The following is a 22,306-nucleotide window of genomic DNA, read 5'->3' on the forward strand; positions in this document are numbered from 1 at the left end:
CTCTCTCCATGGACCTGTATAGATACAGTGAGCTCTCTCCATGGACCTGTATAGATACAGTGAGCTCTCTCCATGGACCTGTATACAGTGAGCTCTCTCCATGGACCTGTACAGATACAGTGAGCTCTCTCCATGGATCTGTATAGATACAGTGAGCTCTCTCCATGGACCTGTATAGATACAGTGAGCTCTCTCCATGGACCTGTATAGATACAATGAGCTCTCTCCATGGACCTGTATAGATACAGTGAGCTCTCTCCATGGACCTGTATAGATACAGTGAGCTCTCTCCATGGACCTGTATAGATACAGTGAGCTCTCTCCATGGACCTGTATAGATACAGTGAGCTCTCTCCATGGACCTGTATAGATACAGTGAGCTCTCTCCATGGACCTGTATACAGTGAGCTCTCTCCATGGACCTGTACAGATACAGTGAGCTCTCTCCATGGACCTGTATAGATACAGTGAGCTCTCTCCATGGATCTGTATAGATACAGTGAGCTCTCTCCATGGACCTGTATAGATACAGTGAGCTCTCTCCATGGATTTGTATAGATACAGTGAGCTCTCTCCATGGTTGATGGAACAGAGCTCTAATTGAACAGATGTAAATGGAAAGCTACAATACAGGAGACAAGTGGACAACTCAAAGACATTGGTTTACACAAGCTCAAAGAGACCATTTAACTATTACACAGCTCGGAGTGCACTGGAATAGAGTCAGTGTTTCAATTCAAAATGCAGCCAAATCTACAGCTCTATAGAACTGGGTCTACAACGAAGGATCAAATTCAGCATCATCTTGTTTGGCATGATCATCTGTAAACAGCTGGGTTCGCACACTGTCCTGGGTTCGCACACTGTCCTGGGTTCGCACACTGTCCTGGGTTCGCACACTGTCCTGGGTTCAAATTCAGTCTAGACTAATTGGAAGTCTTCTCCAACTGCTGGCACAAAACTGCCCATAATTCTACACTCACTGCTCGCCTCACTCACAAGGCACAAGTCGAGCCGACTTGGGAAATAAACGGTCTGTGCTGAGTTAGCGGATCTTAACTGGGGCAGCAGTAGCAGCACTATGGTTGGCCTTAGCCTCCCCTGGCCTAATCCACGGACCTCTGCTGCAGAGTGCGTGTATGGCTACACTGGACGAGAACAGGATCAGACATGGATGTGACACTCTGTTGTTGAACAGCCTGCTGACCTTTGTTGTCTAGGACGACAATGAAAAACAGCCAATTCTGGCGAGTAATTGGAATGTTGCCGGTGCCCGGGAAACGGTAGCCCAGCAAGAGTCAGCACCTTCAAATGAGGGGGAGGTGAAAAACACAAAAGATAACTTTTTTTAAATGCCACACCAGCAGTGTTCACATTGCTGGCAGAGTAGGAGGACCCTTAGTCTGACTTGGGGAGGGTCTATTGGGAGAGCAGCTGGTAATAGCATAGAGCCAGGCAAGCACTCTTAAAGGGGCAACACCACTAATATTCCCAGGGTGGGTCAACAACTCAAACTGAAATTAAACATCAACATAAACGAAGGTTAGAATGGAGGCTAAAACTGGGAGAAATCAGAGCAATTTCCACGCAGCACCCACTGGGTGCACAAGGCATCTCATCACCCAGGGAACCCTGAAAAAGAATTCAGTCACCCAGGGAACCTCGATAAAGAAGTGCAAAGTACTTCACTTCCAGTAATGGGAATATGCCGCCCCCATTTTGTTGACCCAATTTGTTTTGCCAAAATGTGGAGGTCAGATATACTCAAGGCTGGAAGGACTTGCCGAGCTGGGCAGTGTGAGGTAGGTCCTTGGTCAGGTGCCGTGTCCTTCGCAGCTGCCTTAGATAGCAGTCCCCAACGAGTGGAGATGTTCACCATTGTGCTCGCTTTCTAGAAAACCAAAGAAAACCACAGAAAAACTAACCTGGGAAACCACCGAATCCAGCTGCTCCTGGACGCCGAGCCTCTTCCTCCTGAAACAAGGGCAACAGAGGTCACTGGAGCACAAACAGGCTACAAAGACTGGAAATCAAACATTCGCTCAGAGTGGCCACCACACATGCTAAAAGCAGCTTAACCAGACCACGGAGATCCCCTTGGAGTCTATGCCCTCCGTTCAGAATCTTTGATGCCAATTATTTTGTTGGCTACACATGTCTCGAATGTTTCAGATACAGGAAACTTTCGTTTAAACGGAGGTTAAATGTCCGGAACGCTCTATCCACCGGCAAAATTCAGGAGTCTGTTCAGATAAGTTTTTTTACTTTTCGTTGCTTTTTTTCCTCCAGTTGTGGCTCTGCAAGCGTCTAGCTGAAGCTGTTGCTTAGCTACAGAGACGCTTGCAAGCTGCGCCGACTGTTTTGAAGCTGTTGCTAAGCAACAGGGTTTGTTGCTTCAGACGGAGCTCAGAAGCTCCGTATGTTTTAACATTAGCGCTCGTTTCTCCGGCAGTGTTGATCGACCGGCACCAGCTCAGTCCCGTCAGTGTGGGATACCAGAAAGTTTCCTGTACCAGCTTTTCAAATGCCAGTCACCAAATCGGAGTCTAGTTAACATCATACTGGGTCTAGTAAACATTACCAGTACAAGAGGATATATAAACAAAAAACAGCTCCAGTTCCTCATTGCCATCTAGACGCTCCATTACTGACAGTTACTGTCTAGGGTCGCCGTCACCGGACTACCATAGATACCTTCTAGGGTTTAGTGATGTCGGTCACTCCCTTGAGCAATCGGAGTCTCTCATCACTGTCCTAGAACTAATTGTACGATATCATGACCAGCAATGCAATGGTAGCATCCCCATGCAATCTGAACAACATGAACCGGATATTCACGTCTTTCACACACATATCTCTTGATCTCTCCAAAGGTGGGCCAAGTTCACACGCGATAAGGTAAAGTTTGGTTCAAATCATGTGCGGTTTTACTCAGCGAGGTGAAACATACAGATCCATACGTATGGTCAGTGTCACTTAGTTCAATACAACTTGGCTTCATGTAATGAAATAAAAATAACAAACATGCTACACTATCCCACTTTGGTGAGCTGTAGAATCATAGAAATTTACAGCACATAAGGAGGCCATTTGGCCCATCGTGTTTGTATCGGCTGAAAAAGAGCTACAGGAAACTTTGGTTTATCCGGAGGTTGTATGTCCGGAATACTCGATCTAACGGCAAAAATCAGGAGCCGTTTTCTATAAGTTTTTTTTTAGTTCTCGTTGCTTTTTTTCCCCCCCAGTCAGGCACTGCAAGGTCTGTAGCTATAGCAACAGCTTCAGCTAGAGACGCTTGCAGCTGCAGCCAACTGTTTTGAAGCTGTTGCTAAGCAACAGGGTTTGTTGATTCACACGGAGCTTTTCAGTTCCGTATGTTTCAACATTAACGCTGGTATGTCCGGCACTTTTGATGGTACGGCACCAGCTCGGTCCCGTCAGTGCCGGATATCAGAAAGTTTCCTGTATCCAGCCTAATCCCACTTTCCAGCTCTTGGTCCGTAGCCCTGTAGGTTACGACACTTTAAGTGCATATCCAAGTACTTTTTAAATGTGATGAGGGTTTCTGCCTCTACCACCCTTTCAGGCAGTGAGTTCCAGACCCTCACCACCCTCTGGGTGAAAAGATTTCTCCTCAACTCCCCTCTAATCCTTCTACCAATCACTTTAAATCTATGCCCCCTGGTTATTGACCTCTCTGCTAAGGGAAATAGGTTCTTCCTGTCCACTCTATCTAGGCCCCTCATAATTTTATACACCTCAATCAAGTCTCGCCTCAGCACCTTTCTTGAAGAACATACTCCCTCCACATTCTGACTGCAGTCCTAGACAAAACCATCTCTCTTTTGTTTTTGTTACCCGACTGCCCGTGAGGCATCCAGTTTCCAAAATCTAGTTTGCCTTTTAATGTCTTTTTTAAAATAAACTCAAGAAACTGCAGTGCCAGATGAGAGTCAAAATTGGCAACCCCGCTCCTTAGAAGGGAATCCAACACCCTAACTTGGCATTGACCCCTGCTCTACTCTAACGAGTAGGATTGCCACAGCAGCAATGAGGGTGAATAGTCGGTGGAATGTCAAATGATCTTTCATTGTCTTTAGAACGCTGGATCAAACACACTGTCCGAAACTTCACACCCGCCAGTCCTGCTGTCCCATTACAGCAAGAGTTAACCCAAGAGCACATTTTAAAATAACTTCGATTCTTTCCATGGGAAATGGTCAAAATAAATCCAGAAACAAGGGACACAAAGAACGAGCAGAGGCGAGGTAGTAGAGGCTGCAAGTGCACTTTGAACTTTACCCCAGCACCTTCTTAACAACATGGCACACATCAACAAGAACTCACAATAGGCTAGCCCACCCAATGTTCTGCTTACGTTTTAAGATTCATTTCAGGTTTTAAACCAACTCTCTCCCCTGCTTTGCATTTTTATTTCTTGCCATTTTAAAGCTTCCACACTTTGAATGTTGGTCTCTGCTTCCACTTGCCAACCCCCTTTCCTACCATCAAATGTAGGTTTGCTGACCAGATCGTGATCCAATTTATCTGCCATTAGGTCTTTGGGTAAGAACATCAGCCTCTCCTCATAACTGAAGTCCCTCATCCCTGGTAACATCCTGGTAAACCTCCTCTGAACCCGCCTAAGGCCTTTACATCTTTCCTGAAGTGTGGGGCCCAGAATTGTCCACAACACTCCAGCTGAGGCCTAACCGGTGATTTAGAAGGTTCTAGCAAGATCCCTTTGCTTTTATATTCTATTCTTCTATTTATAAATCCAAGTAACACACATGCCTTTTTAACCACCTTACCACTGGAGCAGGCGCGAAGGGCCGAATGGCCTACTCCTATTTCTTATGTTCTTTAAGAATTTGTGTATATGGACACCAAGGTCTCTCTGTTCATCTACACTTTTCAAAATCGTGTCATTTATAGTATACTGTCGTTCCACATTAGTCCTCTCAAAGTGCATCACTGGTGGGGTAAGAACATCATCATCATAATTACAAGAGAATACAACTAAAGGGTAAATAATTGGACCTTCCCAGCATGTATTACACAAGAAAACCAGTCACTCCTGACAAAGACGACAGCTGCGGTAGAATTCGGCCCACCAGGTGCCCGATGGGCTCGGTGGTAGCACTCGCACCTTCGAGCCAGAAGGTTCGACCCCCACTCAGGACTTGAGCACATAATCTAGGCTGACAATTCAGCGCAGTACTTTCGGATGAGGTATTAAGACTGCTTGCTCATGTGGATCTAAAAGATTCCACGGCACCGTTTGAAGAGCGGGGAGTTTGTAGTGTCCTAGCCAACATCCGTCCCTCAGCCACAAACAAAGATTAACTGGCCGTATACTTCATGCACTGTTTGCGGGTTCCTGCTGTGTGTAAATTGGCTGCCACGGTGACTGCACTTTAATAGAAGGGATTCAATGGCTGCGAATTGTTTCGGGTCGTGCAGAGGAGGAGAAGCTCTACATAAACGCAGGGTCTTGCTTCAAGCTCTCGGTTCCAAATATCAACTTTTGGTCTTGGACCCCGAATGCAAACTTCCATTTATTTTGTGAAGATTTATCTAAAAAAAAAACAATCCTCAGATGGAGCATCCCACCCACTCTGTGGGGTACTAAGCAACACAGAGCAGGAAGTTGCCAGGTTTGATTTTTGAACTGTGCCAAGTTTGTGGATCTCGGCCAGGAATTGGCTTCAGAGCTCCTGGGTTGGGTTTGAGGCTTCCTTCAATTCTTTTTCCTTCATTTAAATCACTTCCCAAAACCCCTCCCTTTGCTGAGTATTTTGGTCACCCCTCAATCTCTACCTGTAGAGTTGGGTGTCCACTCCGTCTTTTCATTTATGACACGGTTTTGGACTTTTTATATTAAATATGCTAGTTTTGTATATAAGTTGTGTATTTTTCTTTCTGACCGTCTGGTGAATGTATTTTTGTTTTATTGCAGATGCTTGGCAGTAAGAGATCCTTTTTTATATTATCTGCTAAAGTTTAAAAATCTGCTTTCTGGTTATTTTCTGTTCTATAAATGTTGGTATTTTTATTTATAAATACAGGAAACTTTGGTTTATCCGGAGGTTGTATGTCCGGAATACTCGATCCAACGGCAAAAATCAGGAGCCGTTTTCTGTAAGTTTTTTTTAGATCTCGTTCTTTTTTTTCCCCCCCCAGTCAGCCACTGCAAGGTCTGTAGCTATAGCAACAGCTTCAGCTAGAGACGCTTGCAGCTGCAGCCGACTCTTTAGAAGCTGTTGCTAAGCAACAGTGTTTGTTGTCAGATACGGAGATGAAAACCTCCGTATGCTTCAACATTAACTTTGTATGTCCGGCAGTTTTGATAGATCGGCAACACGGATATCACAAAGTTTCCTGTAGCCTCATTGCCGTAAATTTTCATCTCGTAAATAGCACCTTATTGGTATGCTAGTGTCGGGAAAATTTCCTATGGTTACACCTAGCTTGTGTGGATGTACATTGCACCAATGTTGTCACCAGGATTTCAGTCAGGTGTAATGTGTGTGAAATTTCATACTATCTCCATTTGCACCGTGAAAAAGATCTAGCAGTAAATATAGATTTTGATCTTTCGAACATGGGTTCTGGTTGGAGAGAGGATTTTTGAATTCTAAAACACTGGGCTAAGGTACTAGTCATGAGAGGCATATTGGTACCAGCTCCCTAAGTAAACCTAGTGACAACCCTGTCGGTATTCTTAGTGAGTTTTAGGTGGCCTTGCAAGCCTAAATGATGTGTTATTTGGGACTTGTATAACCCAAGGCTTTTCCTATGTTGATATAAGAAATAACAGCTCTGTGGCTTTGTGTTGCAAAGCTGAAGGTTTAAAAGTGAATCCAAAGTTAAGCTTGAGCTGTTTACAGGAAACTTTCTGGTATCCGGCACTGACGGGACCGAGCTGGTGCCGGCCCATCAAAACTGCCGGAGAAACCAGCGCTAATGTTAAAACATACGGAGCTTCTGAGCTCCGTCTGAAGCAACAAACCCTGTTGCTTAGCAACAGCTTCAAAACAGTCGGCGCAGCTTGCAAGCGTCTCTGTAACTAAGCAACAGCTTCAGCTAGTCGCTTGCAGAGCCACGACTGGAGAAAAAAAGCAACGAAAAGTAAAAAAACTTATCTGAACCGACTCCTGAATTTTGCCGGTGGATAGAGCGTTCCGGACATTTAACCTCTGTTTAAACGAAAGTTTCCTGTACATACTTACCGTTGATTTTTCATGTATAATATTTCTGAGACTTCTTAAAAGGTTTCCAACATGTCATTTTTATTGCTGCCAAATCTTGGATGCTTGTATTACCATGAAGCCATATTTCTAATAGTGTCTAACAAGGGAAATTAGGGATAGCATAAGGTCCAAGGAGAGGGCATATAAATTGGCCAGAAAAAGCAATAATCCTGAGGATTGGGAGCAGTTTAGGATTCAACAAAGGAGGACAAAGGGATTAATTAAGAAAGGGAAAATAGAATATGAGAGTAAGCTTGCAGAGAACATAAAAACTGACTGTAAAAGCTTTTATAGATATGTGAAGAGAAAAAGATTGGTGAAGTCAAGCGTAGGTCCCTTGCAGTCAGAATCGGGGGAATTTATAATGGGGAACAAAGAAATGGCAGACCAACTAAATACATATTTTGGTTCTGTCTTCACAAAGGAGGACACAAATAACCTCCCAGAGATGCCAGGGAACATAGGGTCTGATGAAAGGGTGGAACTGAAAGAAATCAGTATTTGTAGGGAAATGGTGTTAGGAAAATTGATGGGACTGAAGGCCGATAAATCCCCAGGGCCTGATAATCTACATCCCAGAGTACTTAAGGAAGTGGCCCTAGAAATAGTAAATGCATTGCTGGTCATCTTCCAGAACTCGATAGACTCTGGAACGGTACCCATGGATTGGCGGGTAGCTAATGTTACCCCACTATTCAAAAAAGGTGGTAGAGAAAAGGCGGGGAATTATAGACCGGTAAGCTTGACATCGGTAGTGGGGAAAATGCTAGAGTCCATTATAAAAGATGTAATAGCAGAGCACTTGGAAAGCAGTGACTGGATCGGACAAAGTCAACATGGATTTACAAAAGGTAAATCATGCTCGACTAATCTACTGGAATTTTTTTGAGGATGTAACTGGTAAAATAGATAAGGGAGAACCAGTGGATGTGGTGTATTTGGACTTTCAGAAGGCTTTCGATAAGGTCCCGCATAAGAGATTAGCATGCAAAATTAAGGCACATGGGATTGGGGGCAAGGTATTGACTTGGATAGAGAACTGGTTGGCAGACAGAAAGCAAAGAGTTGGAATAAACGGGTCGTTTTCCGAGTGGCAGGCAGTGACTAGTGGGGTACCGCAAGGATCGGTCCTAGGACCCCAGCTGTTCACAATATATATTAATGATCTGGACGAGGGAATTGGATGTAATATCTCCAAATTTGCAGATGACACAAAGCTGGGTGGGAGGGTATGCTGTGAGGAGGATGTCGTGAAACTCCAGCACGATTTGGACAGGTTGGGTGATTGGGCAGAAACATGACAAATGCACTATAATGTGGATAAATGTGAGGTTATCCACTTTGGTGGCAAAAACAGGAAGGCAGATTATTATTTGAATGGTAATAGATTGGGAGAAGGGGAAGTGCAAAGAGACCTGGGTGTTCTTGTACACCAGTCGCTGAAGGTAAGCATGCAGGTGCAACAGGCGGTTAAGAAGACAAATGGTATGTTGGCCTTCGTAGCGAGAGGGTTCGAGTACAAGAACAAGGATGTCTTGCTGCAGTTGTACAGGGCCTTGGTGAGACCGCACCTTGAGTATTGTGTGCAGTTTTGGTTGCCTTACCTGAGGAAGGACGTTCTTGCCATGGAAGGAGTGCAGCGAAGATTCACCAGGCTGATACCTGGGATGGCAGGAATGACGTACGAGGAGAGATTGTGTCGATTGGGCTTATACTCACTGGAGTTTAGAAGATTGAGAGGGGATCTCATCGAAATCTATAAAATTCTGTCAGGCCTGGACAGACTAGATGCAGGAAGGATGTTTCTGATGGCCGGGGAGTTCAGAACCAGGGGTCATAGTCTAAGGATAAGGGGTAAGCCATTTAGGACTGAAATGAGGAGGAATTTCTTCACCCAGAGAATGGTGAACCTGTGGAATTCTCTGCCACAGAAGGCAGTGGAGGCCAGTTCATTAAGTATATTCAAGAAAGAGTTAAATATATTTCTTAAGGCTAAAGGGATCAAGGGATATGGGGAGAAGGCAGGGACCGGGTACTGAATTTGGATGATCAGCCATGATCTCATCGAATGGCGGAGCAGGCTCGAAGGGCCAAATGGCCTACTCCTGCTCCTATCTTCTATGTTTCTATGTCTCCACAGATGCTGCCTGACCTGCGGAGTGTTTTCCAGCATTTGCTGTTTTGATTTATAAATCGGGTTCGCTGATGGGAATAGTTTACTGAAAAATTACACTTGGTTACCCGTTGTTTCAAAATATGTTGCTATATAAATCACAATGATGTATAAAAAAAAAAAAATTCCTGTTGTCTTATACATGTTTTGTCTTAGATTTTGTTGATTGGGTGAGATGAAGAGGGGTGGGAGCAGGCACGGACCAGTTGGGCAGAAAGGTAAAAGCCCATAGTAGGATACTGAGAAGTGCAGAGGATCAGAGGGACCTTGGAGTGCATGTCCACAGATCCCTGAAGGTAGCAGGACAGGTAGCTAAAGTGGTTAAGGCGGCATACGGGATACTTGCCTTTATTAGCTGAGGCACAGTGTATAAGCGCAGGGAGGTTATGCTTCAACTGTATAAAACACTAGTTAGGCCACAGCTAGAGTACGGTGTACAGTTCTGGTCACATTACAGGAAAGCTGTGACTGCACTAGAGAGGGTGCAGAAGAGATTTATGAGGATGTGGAATTTTAACTATGAGGAAAGATTGGAGAGGCTGGGATTGTTTTCTTTGGAACAGAGGAGGCTGAGGGGCGACCTAATTGAGGTGTATAAAATTATGAGGGGCCTAGATAGAGTGGATAGGAAGGACCTATTTCCCCTAGCAGAGAGGTCAATAACCAGGGGGCATAGATTTGAAGTAATTGGTAGAAGGATTAGAGGGGAGTTGAGGAGAATATTTTTCACCCAGAGGGTGGTGGGGGTCTGGAACTCACTGCCTGAAAGGGTGGTAGAGGCAGAAACCCTCACCACATTTAACAAGTACTTGGATATGCACTTGAAGTGCCGTAACCTACAGGGCTACGGACCAAGAGCTGGAAAGTGGGATTAGGGTGGATAGCTCTTTTTCAGCTGGCATGGACAAGATGGGCCGAATGGCCTCCTTCTGTGCTGTAAATTTCGATGATGAATGGCCTGTTTCTGTGCTGTAAATTTCGATGTAGTCAGGGATGCCACCCACTACTGCTATCCAGTGACTCTTGAAGCATGCATGGACATCGGGCACAGACTCCAGAATCAAAAGCCCGTCGACCTTCACTGCCAAGACTTGCCCGCAAATGAGTACTTGGCTGAGGTGCTGAACGCAGCCAGTACCCGCGTGCTTTTCAGCGAGAATCCATGCCTTCGGGACAGGAAGGGAGAAAAATTGGAGGAACGGAAAAAAGAAAATGATTTCCAACACCGCGTCACCTACCTTACGCGCTTTCTCGTGTTCTTCTTTTGCTTTTTTTGCACGCTCCATTCGTTCCTGAATAGCTTTCTCCTCACGTTTCCGTTCATACTTTCTTCTGTGCTCCACAATCTTTTGGGCCTAAAAAGACATTTGGTTGAAATATTTAATGCACAATCCTCTCTTATAATAAACATATTCTAGATCTGCTCATCACCCCACAAACCTGCTCTAACTAAAGGTCCACAAAGACAAAAGACAGACGCATCCACTGCACATCTGCAGCAGGTTATGGGTTTAGAGGGGGGTGTTTTTTTTCTTAAACTGGTGGGTGGAGATGAACGAAGAAGCTAGAGCGTGATCCTCACCCAAAGACTGAGCCTCAACTAACTACAGGAAACTCTCGATTTACCGGCACCTAAATAATCGGAAATCTCTGTTAACCGGCAAAATTCAGGAGTAGGTTCAGGTAAGTTTTACTTCATATTAGTGGCCGTTCCTGGATCTGTGGCCGTGTAACCGGGGTTCCTGCACCTGTTGCTATGCAACAGGGACGCTTGGTCTGTGGCCGGGGTTCCTGCACCTGTTGCTATGCAACAGGGACGCCTGGATCTGTGGCCGTGTACGGGGCTCTTGTACCTTTTACTGTACACCTCTGTCATCCGGACTTTTTGATAAACCGGCACCACGCCGGTCCCGGATTAAAAAGAGTGTTTCCTGTATTACAATAAGAAAATACGGCAGATGCTGGAAATCTGAAATAAAAACAGAAAAATGCTGGAGATACTCAGCAGGTCAGACAGCATCTGTGAAGAGAGAAAAAGAGTCAACGTTTCAGGTCGATGACGAGTTCTGACGAAAAGTCAGCAACCTGAAACGTTAACTCTGTTTCTCTCTTCACAGCTGCTGCCTGACCTGCTGAGTATCTCTAGCATTTTCTGTTTTTACCTCAACTAACTATATTTTAGGGTTTCTGTTCATATTTTAGAAATGCAGCCTACTCCCAACCACAGGGAGAGGCAGGCACTATGAGATGTACATTGAATACCTTGCCTCTCTTTTAGCAAGTGGTGCTGGGGGACAGAAGAAACAGGAGGAAGGAGTGATGCTACACCACATTCCTCGCGATCCGTTTCGAAAATTGTGGTTTGCACGGTGACAATAATAGCACAGTGCAGTGCACTACTGCCACAGACAACAGCTGTACTCTTGGGGTCCATCAGCATACTTCCATCACACATTTCACTCCGCACTTCTGCATTTGGTGGTTTCAGGTCCTGCACTGAACACATTTTTCCCAGCCACTTGTACAAGGAGTTGCAGCATACAGAGTGTGAGATGGTAGAGTTCACACAAGCTCATTTAGCAGCACTTTTTAATTCAAATCAGTCTTGCTGTTTACAAGTTTATCGGCAAGATTGGACTTTCATAAGAATGAAAACAGCTATGGTTTCCATTCCGGATCATTATCCAGCGACCTAGCACTGTCGCCCCAGTTAGAAGGTTGTGGGTTCAAATTCCACTCCAGAGACTTGAATGCATAATTTAGGCCCAGTGCAGTACATAAGAACATAAGAAGTAGGAGCAGGAGTAGGCCGTACGGCCCCTCGGGCCTGCTCCGCCATTCAATAGGATCATGGTTGATCCGAACCTAGACTCACGTCCACTTCCCTGCCCTCTCCCCGTAACCCCTAATTCCCTTATCTGCTAGGAAACTGTCTATCTCCGTTTTAAATTTATTTAATGTTGCAGCTTCCACAGCTCTCTGGGGTAGCAAATTCCATAGATTTACTACCCTCTGAGTGAAGAAGTTTCTCCTCATCTCAGTTTTGAAAGGGCAGCCCCTTATTCTAAGATTATGCCCCCTAGTTCTAGTCTCACCCATCAGTGGAAACATCCTCCCCGCATCCACCTGATCAAGCCCCCTCACAATCTTATATGTTTCGATAAGATCGCCTCTCATTCTTCTGAACTCCAATGAGTAGAGACCCAACCTACTTAACCTTTCCTCATACGTCAACCACCTCATCTCCGGAATCAACCAAGTGAACCTTCTCTGAACTGCCTCGAGAGCAAGTATACCTTTTCTTAAATATGGAAACCAAAACTGCACGCAGTATTCCAGGTGTGGCCTCACCTGTACCCTGTATAACTGCAGCAAGACTTCCCTGTTTTTATACTCCATCCCCCTTGCAATAAAAGCCAAGATTCCATTGGCCTTCCTGATCGCCTGCTGCACCTGCATACTAACTTTTTGTGTTTCATGCACCAGGACCCCCAGATCCCTTTGTACTGTAGCACTTTGCAGTTTTTCTCCATTTAGATAATAACTTGCTCTTTGATTTTTTTCTGCCAAAGTGCATAACCTCACACTTTCCAGTATTATATTTAATCTGCCAAGTCTCTGCCCACTCACTTAGCCTGTCTATGTCCTTTTGCAGGTTTTTTTATGTCCTCTTCACTCACTGCTTTCCCTCCTATCTTTGTATCGTACTGAGGGAGGTGCTGTCTTTCAGATGAGATGTTAAACCGAGGCTGCTTCTGCCCTCTCGAGTGGATGTAAAAGATCCCATGAGACTATTTCAAAGCAGAGCAGGGGAGTTCTCCCTGGTGTACTGAGGTCACTGAAACAGATTATCTGGTCATTATCACATGGCTGTTTGTGGGAGCTTGCTGTGCGCAGATTGGCTGCTGAGTTTCCTACATTACAACAAATGACTACACTTCCAAAAGTACTTCACAGGCTGTAAAGCCTGTCCCAAAATCTCTCTGTGGTTTGCTTGACAACACCGTAGGATGTTAGTACTTTATTAAAGGCGTTATATATATGCAAGTTACTGTTGTGTGTCTCAGGTTATGTTCCATTCCATCATGGAACACCTTTGAAGTGCCAGTATTCTAACTTTCTCCAGCTGCCTACATGTAATCAGCTGGGACAGGAACACACGTTGCTATGGTCACTGGCTCGAATTTCAAACAGTTCCAGTTTTAAAAAAATAATAATTCATTCTCGGAATGTGGCAAGCCCAGCATTTATTGCCCGTCCCTAGATTCTTAATTTGATACAACTGAGTGGCTTTCTCAGCCAATTAGGAGGGCAGTTAAGAGTCAACACTTTGGTGTGGGACTGGAGTCACATGTAGGCCTGACTGGGCAAGTGGGTCAGGTTTCCTTCCCTAAAGGACATCAGTGAATCAGTTGGGCTTTTACGACAATCTGGCAGCTCAATGGTCCAGCTTTTTATTTCCAGCTTTTTGAAAAATAACTGAATTCAAATTTCCATGGTGGGGTTTGAACTCACTGAATTATTAGTTCAGGCCTCTGGATTACTAGTCCAGTTATATAAGCACTACGCTAACGTCCCCGTTAGTGGAGGAGATTGAAAAACCAGCTGGGTACTAGATCAGCAGGCACATCTAGATGATCAGGAGAGACACAGCATTGCTAATTCACAAATAGCAATTAAAATTCAAGTGCTGGGGAGCTTGATAGTTGCAGATCGTAACAATTAACAGCACAGATTTACTAGCTGCGATTTTTTTCCCGTTTCTGGACTAGCCTGATGCATGAATGCAACAAAATTTATATCTTGAAACTAGCCTGTACCAGCAGAGGTAAAATGAAACACGTGCAAATGCTGGAAATGTACAGATCGGTCAGTGTCCCAAACAGCGTGTGGCAACCTTCACCGGGACTGTTGTGAAGGTTCTCAAACAAGATTCTGATGCCCACTAACCTGGTGCACATTTCCAGCATTGTCTGTTTTAATTACAATAACATGCAACACAACAACTTGCATTTACATGGCGCCTTTAACGGAGTTAAAACGTCCCAAGGCGCTTCACAGGAGCGTTAGCCAACACCGAGCCACAAAAGGAGACATTAGGACAGGTCAATGAGGTCGGTTTTAAGGAGCATCTTAAAGGAGGAGAGAGGTGTAGAGGGGTTAGGGAGGGAATTCCAGAGCTTAGGGCCCAGGCAGCTGAAGGCACGGCCGCCAATGGTGGAGCGATTATAATCAGAGATGCACAATTGTAAGAGCGCAGAGATCTCAGAGGGTTGTAGGACTGGAGGAGGTTACAGAGCTAGGGAGGGGCAAGGCCATGGAGGGATTTGAAAACAAGGATGAGAATTTTAAAAATACTTCCCTACAATGCTTATTGTGCAAAAGCTAATCTGAAAACGATGTGAACTCTCGTCTTTTTTCCAAGATGGGTCGCCAGAGAAACCAATTCCACTGCTGAATCCCTGCAGCAACTTGGCTGCTCGTCTGATACAAATCTAATTTGCCCACAAGAGTGACTGCATCTCAATGTAACTCATCGGCTGTAAAGTGCTTTGGGACATCCTGAAGACGTGAAAGATGCAAGTCTGTTTCTTTTTAATTTAACCATTAATTATCTTACCATCTTACTCTTCCACTCTCTAATCCAAATGGACTTTAAGCAACGAACTGTGACCAGCATGTAGTCACTTACCCGAGGTTGCACCTCCTTCAGCATGGTGCTGGTATCATCGTCGTAATCCAGTTTACAGGCTGTGGCCAGATCCCGTGCTGCTTCCTCCCAGTGACCGAGTAGCCTGTTTGAGAGAATGGTATAGCACAGCAAGGTTTATAATGGGAACCTTCAAGCCTACAGCTTCGGTACAGTTGTATTGGGTCAAAAGATCAGGATAATGAAACAGTTTGGGTGGAGATAAGGAATAATAAGGGGAAAAAAACACTAGTGGGCGTAGTCTATAGGCCTCCAAACAGTTGCAACTCTGTTGGACGGAGTATCAATCAGGAAATAGTTGAGGCTTGTAATAAGGGAACATCTCTAATTATGGGGGATTTTAACTATCATATTAATTGGACAAATCAAATTGGGCAGGGCTGCTTTGAGGATGAGTTCATTGAGTGTATTAGGGATGGGTTTCTTGAGCAGTATGTAACTGAACCGACCAGGGGGCAAGCAACCTTGGATCTGGTCCTGTGTAACGAGACAGGATTAATTAAAAATGTCCTAGTAAAGGATCCCCTTGGAATGAGTGACCATAACATGGTTGAATTCCATATTCAATTAGAGGGTGAGAAGGTTGGATCTCAAACAAGCGTGCTAAGCTTGAATAAAGGAGACTATGAAGGTATGAGAGTGGAATTGAGTAGAGTGGATTGGGAAAATAGATTAAAGGGTAAGACGATACATGATCAGTGGTGTACATTTAAGGAGTTATTTTACAACTTCCAAAAAATATATATTCCACTGAGAAGAAAAGGGTGTAAAAGAAAAGACAGCCATCCGTGGCTAAGTAAAGAAATTAAGGATAGTATTCGACTAAAAACAAGGGCATATAAGGTAGCCAAATCTAGTGGGAGGATAGAGGATTGGGAAAACTTTAAAAGACAGCAAAAAATAACAAAAAGATTGATTAAGAAAGGGAAGATAGATTATGAAAGTAAATTAGCAAAAAATATAAAAACAGATAGTAAGAGTTTTTATAGTTATATAAAAAGAAAAAGGGTGGCTAAAGTAAATGTTGGTCCCTTAGAGGATGAGACCAGGAAATTAATGGTGGGAAATATGGAGATGGCAAAAACACAATGAATATTTTGTATCAGTCTTTACAGTAGAAGACACTAAGAATATCCCAACACTGGACAAACAGGGGGCTATGGGGGGGGGGGGGGGGGGGGGGAGGAGCTAAACACGATCAAAATCACTAAGGAAGTGGTACTCGGTAAAATAATGGGACTCAAGGCGGATAAATCACCTGGACCGGATGGCTTACATCCTAGGGTCTTGAGGGAAGTGGCGGTAGGGATTGTAGATGCATTGGTAATAATTTTCCAAAACTCCCCGGACTCGGCAAAGGTCCCGGCAGACTGGAAAACTGCTAATGCAACACCCTTATTTAAAAAGGGCAGTAGACAGAAGGCTGGAAACTATAGACCGGTTAGCCTAACATCTGTGGTAGGTAAAATTTTGGAGTCCATTATTAAGGAGACAGTAACAGGACATTTGGATAATCATAATTTAATAGGACAAAGTCAGCATGGTTTTATGAAGGGGAAGTCATGTTTGACAAATTTGCTGGAGTTCTTTGAGGAAGTAACGTATAGGGTGGATAAAGGGGAACCAGTGGACGTAGTGTATTTAGACTTCCAAAAGGCATTTGACAAGGTGCCACACAAAAGATTATTGCTTAAGATAAAAAAATCACAGGATTGGGGGTAATATTCTGGCATGGATAGAGGATTGGCTATCTAACAGAAGGCAGAGAGTTGGGATAAATGGTTCATTCTCAGACTGGCAATCAGTAACTAGTGGTGTTCCACAGGGGTCAGTGCTGGGTCCCCAACTCTTTACAATCTATATTAACGATTTGGAGGAGGGGACCGAGTGTAACATATCAAAGTTTGCAGATGATACTAAGATGGGGGGGAAAGTAGTGAGTGAGGAGGACATAAAAAACCTGCAAGGGGACATAGACAGGCTAAGTAAGTGGGCAGAGATTTGGCAGATGGAATACAATACTGGAAAGTGTGAGGTTATGCACTTTGGCAGGAAAAATCGTAGAGCAAGTTATTATCTTAATGGCAAGAAACTGGAAAGTACTGAAGTACAAAGGGATCTGGGGGTCCTGGTGCACGAAACTCAAAAGGTTAGTATGCAGGTGCAGCAAGTGATTAAGAAGGCCAATGGAATGTTGGCTTTCATTGCTAGGGGGATAGAATATAAAAATAGGGAGGTATTGCTTCAGTTGTACAAGGTATTGGTGAGACCGCACCTGGAATACTGCATACAGTTCTGGTGTCCATACTTAAGAAAAGACATACTTGCTCTCGAGTCAGTACAAAGAAGGTTCACTCGGTTAATCCCGGGGATGAAGGGATGGACATATGAGGAGAGGTTGAGTAGATTGGGACTCTACTCATTGGAGTTCAGAAGAATGAGAGGCGATCTTATTGAAACATATAAGATTGTGAAGGGGTTGGATCGGGTGGATGCGGGGAGGATGTTCCCAATGATGGGTGAAACTAGAACTAGGGGGCATAGTCTTAGAATAAGGGGCTGCTCTTTCAAAACTGAGATGAGGAGGAACTACTTCACTCAGAGGGTGGTAGGTCCATGGAATATGCTGCCCCAAAAAGCTGTAGAAGCTACATCATTACATAAATTTAAAACAGAAATAGACAGTTTCCTAGAAGTAAAGGGAATTAAGGGTTACGGGGAGCGGGCAGGAATTTGGACATGAGTCTAGGTTCGGATCGGTCATGGCCCTGTGGGTAGCGGAGCGGGCCCAGGGGCCGTGTAGCCTGATCCTGCTCCTAGTTCGTGTGTCTAATTCTGTTAGATTCAGGAGATGGTTCTGTGATAGTAGATTGGCGGTTAGGATCAGATCAGCCATGATCTTATTGAATGGCGGAGCAGGCTCGAGGGGCCGATTGGCCTACTCCTGCTCCTATTTCTTATGTTCTTATGTATGAGCATTAACCGTGCTCGATAGTTAGTAGAATTGCCTTGGACACATGCTGCTAATAAGGACAAAACTTGCTAATGAGCAGCAAGATTTACCTGTGCATTCACACCCTTATTTCAGTATGAAAACTGCACAATTACTTAAAAGTTGTTGGTACAGGAAACTGTGTGTTATCCGGAGGCTAAGTGTCCGGCAAGCTTGAGCCACTGGCAAAAATCAGGAGCCGTTTTGTTAGGTTTTTTTTCTTCTCGTGGCTTTTTTTTCCAACAGTCAGGCTCTGGAAAGTCTCTCTGAAGCTGTTGCTAAGCTACAGAGACGCTTCCAAGGTAGGGGCCGACTGTTTAGAAGCTGTTGCTAAGCAACAGTGTTTGTTGCCAGATACGGAGCTGGTTTGTCCGGCAGTTTTGAGGGAACGGCAACAGCTCGGTCCCGTCGGTGCCGGATAGCACAAAGTTTCCTGTGCCACAGAATGCTAGGAAGTGCCCATCACATGTTCTTGGCTTCCTTTATATCTGTGTGTAGGGGCAGGGGGAAATAACCTATAATAACTACCCGAATCCCATGGCTAGAACTAGGGGGCACAGTCTCAGGATAAGGGGTCGGCCATTTGGGACTGAGACGAGGAGAAGTTTCTTCACTGAAGGTTGCGAATCTTTGGAATTCTCTGCCCCAGAGGGCTGTGGATGCTGAGTCGTTGAGTATATTCAAGAGCGAGATAGATCGATCTTTGGACTTTAGAGGAATCGAGGGATATGGAGATCAGGCGGGAAAGTGGAGTTGAGGTCGAGGATCAGCCATGATCTTATTGAATGGTGGAGCAGGCTCGAGGGGCTGTACACAATGTTCCCGCTAATTATTTTCTGGCAGCCATGGCTCAGTGGGTAGCACCCTCGCCTTGTGGGTTCAAGTCCCACTCCAGAAACTTGAGCACGAAAAATCCAGGCCGACACTCCAGTCCCGTACTGAGGGAGTGCTGCATTGTCGGAGGTGCCTGTCTGCCCTCTCAGGCGGACGTAAAAGATCCCACGGCACTATTTCGAAGAGGAGCAGGGGAGTTCTCCCCGGTGTCCTGGTCAATATTTATCCCTCAATCAACATCACTGAAACAGATTATCTGGTCATCATCACACTGCTGCTTGTGGGAGCTTGCTGTGCGCAAAGTTGGCTGTCGCGTTTTCTACATTACAGCAGTGACTACACGTCAAAAATACTTCAATGGCTATAAAGCGCTTTGGGACGTCCGGTGGTCGTGAAAGGCGCTATACAAATGCAAGTCTTTCTTTTTGGCCTGCATGGCGCCTTTAAACGGGCAGTACGTGCCATTCAATATTCGGCGGATGCGCGGTTTTTTCTATTTAAAAACTGGCTGCGCGGAACCGCTAGACAGCTGCGTAGCTTAAAGAGAACATCGGTCACATGGCCCACTCCTGCTTCTATTCCTTATGTTCTTGTGGCTCGGAGTTTCACCAGCAAGTAGCTGAGCCGCTGGTTCAAACCCCAGTGCGTGCCGAGGCCAGCTGATCTCCGCCAGGGTGCAAGTGGCTTCAGCATCCCTGGGGTTAGGGAGAGGAAAATCGGCCAGAGGTACAGCTCTTAATAACTGCTCCGGTGACTCCAGCTGGAAGTGCCCATCTGTAGACACTGAGTGAGGGCAGGATTGGGCTGGATGGTGATGTTCCCTGCGTTCAAATACTCTGGCCACCCATACTCTTGGTCAAGGCTCTCGCAAATGGAGCTGCAGCCCAGTAAGGAGTTAATTTCTCGAAGGGGGAAAATAGGGCGGAGGAAATCAACTATAGCTGCAGTTATTCTGCTTTACCCTGGGAATGGGGCAATTTATTTTCATAACTGGAGATTGACTGGAAAGGATTTGACTATTGAGAGAGATTGGAATCGCGAAGATCAATTTGGTCACGCAACAGAGATCAGTTGTCACTTTATCATCAGCGCAGGTCAATCCTCTTCCACCTGTTTCTTGCTCAAAAGGGCAGACAGGCGAGCGCTCCCAGGATTCTCTTGTCTGGGCTCTGCCTCACTACATTAGCGGCTCTCAACCCAGACCTGCAACTGGGGGCAGGGGGCAGTGCTCTACTGGAAAGTGGGCATCAGGTGACTCCGCTTCAATACCCCCTCCAATGATCAAAAGCCCACCAATATCCACTGCCTCGTACATGGCCTCTCGAGGGAGGGTGCAGGATGGCCGCTGCACCCCCAACTGCACTCCAGAACCAGTCCGGAGCCTTGCGGAGCAAGGAAGAGAAGTAGGGGGGAAATTTAAACAAATATTGTCTGAAAAGGGCAGCAGACAGACTACATTTAACAGGGAAACTCCATTTGAGTGCGGATCTTACACATTATAAGTGACTACATTTCTAAAGCACTTCATTGGCTGTAAAGCGCTTTGGAATGTCCGGAGAGCATGAAAGGCGCTATAGAAATGCAAGTCTTTCTTTCTATACTGAACCAGAGTGCACAAACAACTGAATTGTGAATTTTTGGAATTCTCTACCCCAGAGGGCTGTGGAGGCTCAGTCTTCGAGTATATTCAAGGCGGAGATCGATAGATTCTTGGATATTAAGGGAATCAAGGGAAATGGGGATCGGGCAGGAAAGTGGAGTTGAGGTAAAAGATCAGCCATGATCTTATTAAAAGGCAGAGCAGGCTAGAAGGGCCGAATGGCCCACTCCTGCTCCTATTTCTTATGTTATGTAGAATTAAGCAGCACTATTTAATGTTGACAACTGAATGCTATGTTTCTGAACATTACTGTGCCCACTCCTGCCTCATTCACCTTTCTTGCCATACAGCATTGATACCCCTTTCAGCTTCAGTTTCCTCACAAAATGCCTCCTCTCCCCTTACGGTTCACTACAAGGATAGCCCCTCCCTCCCTCACCTGTGTGCTTTCCCCCTCCACTTGTAGGGCTGTGCTGAGTCAGGGTTGATGCTGATGGCTTTGTCACAGTCCCGAATGGCTGCATTGGGTTTCTGCATTTTCACATACACGCTGTAAAAGAAAAGAACGAGTAGCAAATCGCCTACTGGTTAGAAAGAGTATAACAGTGCAATCTCATCCTTTAAAAAAACACCGTCAGGATAACATTCAGTCAGAAAGAGAAGGCACCCTTTGTGCCAAGATTACTCCATTAGAAATAAGTACTCAGTAGCTCTCTAATAATCTGGTGAGGAAAGACATTCAACTTGTACAGATCAGAAGGCCTTGCGTTCAATGCCAAGTCTTTGCTGAGTTAGATGACCTCAGCGAAGACAGCAGTAAGGTTGTTATAACTGGCCTCAGCCCCCAAGCTAGAAAGAAAAAAAAGGAAATAAATGCGAGGCCCTGATTGCTATCTAGTGACCTCTATTGGAGAGAGCATGCATGGCTGGCAGGTGAAGACAGGATCAGTGTCAGCGCTGGTCCAGGGTTCCCTGCCAGCACTCGCAGTCCAGGCTCACACAGCAGTCAGCACTTTCGGGAGAGAAGGAATCAAGAGGGAAAAAGTTGGCAACGTTAAAAGGTATTGAGACTTTCTTGAATTAGAGCTGTGGCACACTCCACAAACAAGGAGAAGACACGGGGGAAAGCGCCAACCAGGACCCTGTGCGATACCAGTGGCAAGCCAGGAGTCAACAGAGTGCTCATTACACTCCTGAACTCAAGGGTTTTGAGGACAATAAGTGTTAACAACAGTGGAGGTCGTACATTCAATTCCATTCCAATCTCCGTTGTGAGGGGGAGGGGGGGGGGGGTAATGCGAGGGAAAGAAAGTGAGAGGAGGAATCAATGTGGACTTTATCATGTGCCTCATGGCTGGCTCAGAACAGTACTGGAAAAGGTGGGTGGGGTGGGGGGGGGGTCAAGGTGGCTTCATCCAATTGCAGGTGGCGCAGAGATAGAGTCATAGCCAAAAAGCAAAGATTATGGGCAGGAACAGCATGTCTGGGTTATTTCTGTTCGAAGGGGGCAACAGCCCAGTGGGTAAATGCACAGTGATGAAGTAGTGAACGATACAAGGCAGGCTCAGCCAACTTAAACCTTTAATGTCTTTTCCCGTTTAGGTGCATGACTGTGTCCGCCGAACATTGGAGTCAGCTGGGGGGGCATTTCTACTTGTTATTTCAGTCCCATTTACTTAACCTCTTCCCCCCCCCCCCACCCAAAATCAGTCTCCATGTATTCGGACGTGGATTTCCAAGAGCC

At 45.3% G+C, this 22,306-nt stretch overlaps 1 protein-coding gene across 2 annotated transcripts in view; it reads right to left on the minus strand.

Annotated features, from left to right (window-relative positions):
- Window positions 1-22,306, minus strand: part of st13 (ST13 Hsp70 interacting protein) — a 65,428-nt gene that overhangs the window by 3,584 nt on the left and 39,538 nt on the right. For both annotated transcript variants that reach the window (XM_085969515.1, XM_085969514.1), the window contains exons 7-10: window positions 21,002-21,112; window positions 15,119-15,221; window positions 10,665-10,781; window positions 1,926-1,974 (exon numbers count right to left, since the gene is read on the minus strand). In XM_085969515.1, the coding sequence (XP_085825641.1) occupies window positions 1,926-1,974; window positions 10,665-10,781; window positions 15,119-15,221; window positions 21,002-21,112 (380 nt within the window). The remainder of the gene's footprint in view (window positions 1-1,925; window positions 1,975-10,664; window positions 10,782-15,118; window positions 15,222-21,001; window positions 21,113-22,306) is intronic.

This window comes from Somniosus microcephalus, chromosome 28, assembly GCF_052327205.1.
Source record: "Somniosus microcephalus isolate GS21.2 chromosome 28, FLI_Smic_1.0, whole genome shotgun sequence".
In the NCBI taxonomy this organism is placed as follows: Eukaryota; Metazoa; Chordata; class Chondrichthyes; order Squaliformes; family Somniosidae; genus Somniosus; species Somniosus microcephalus.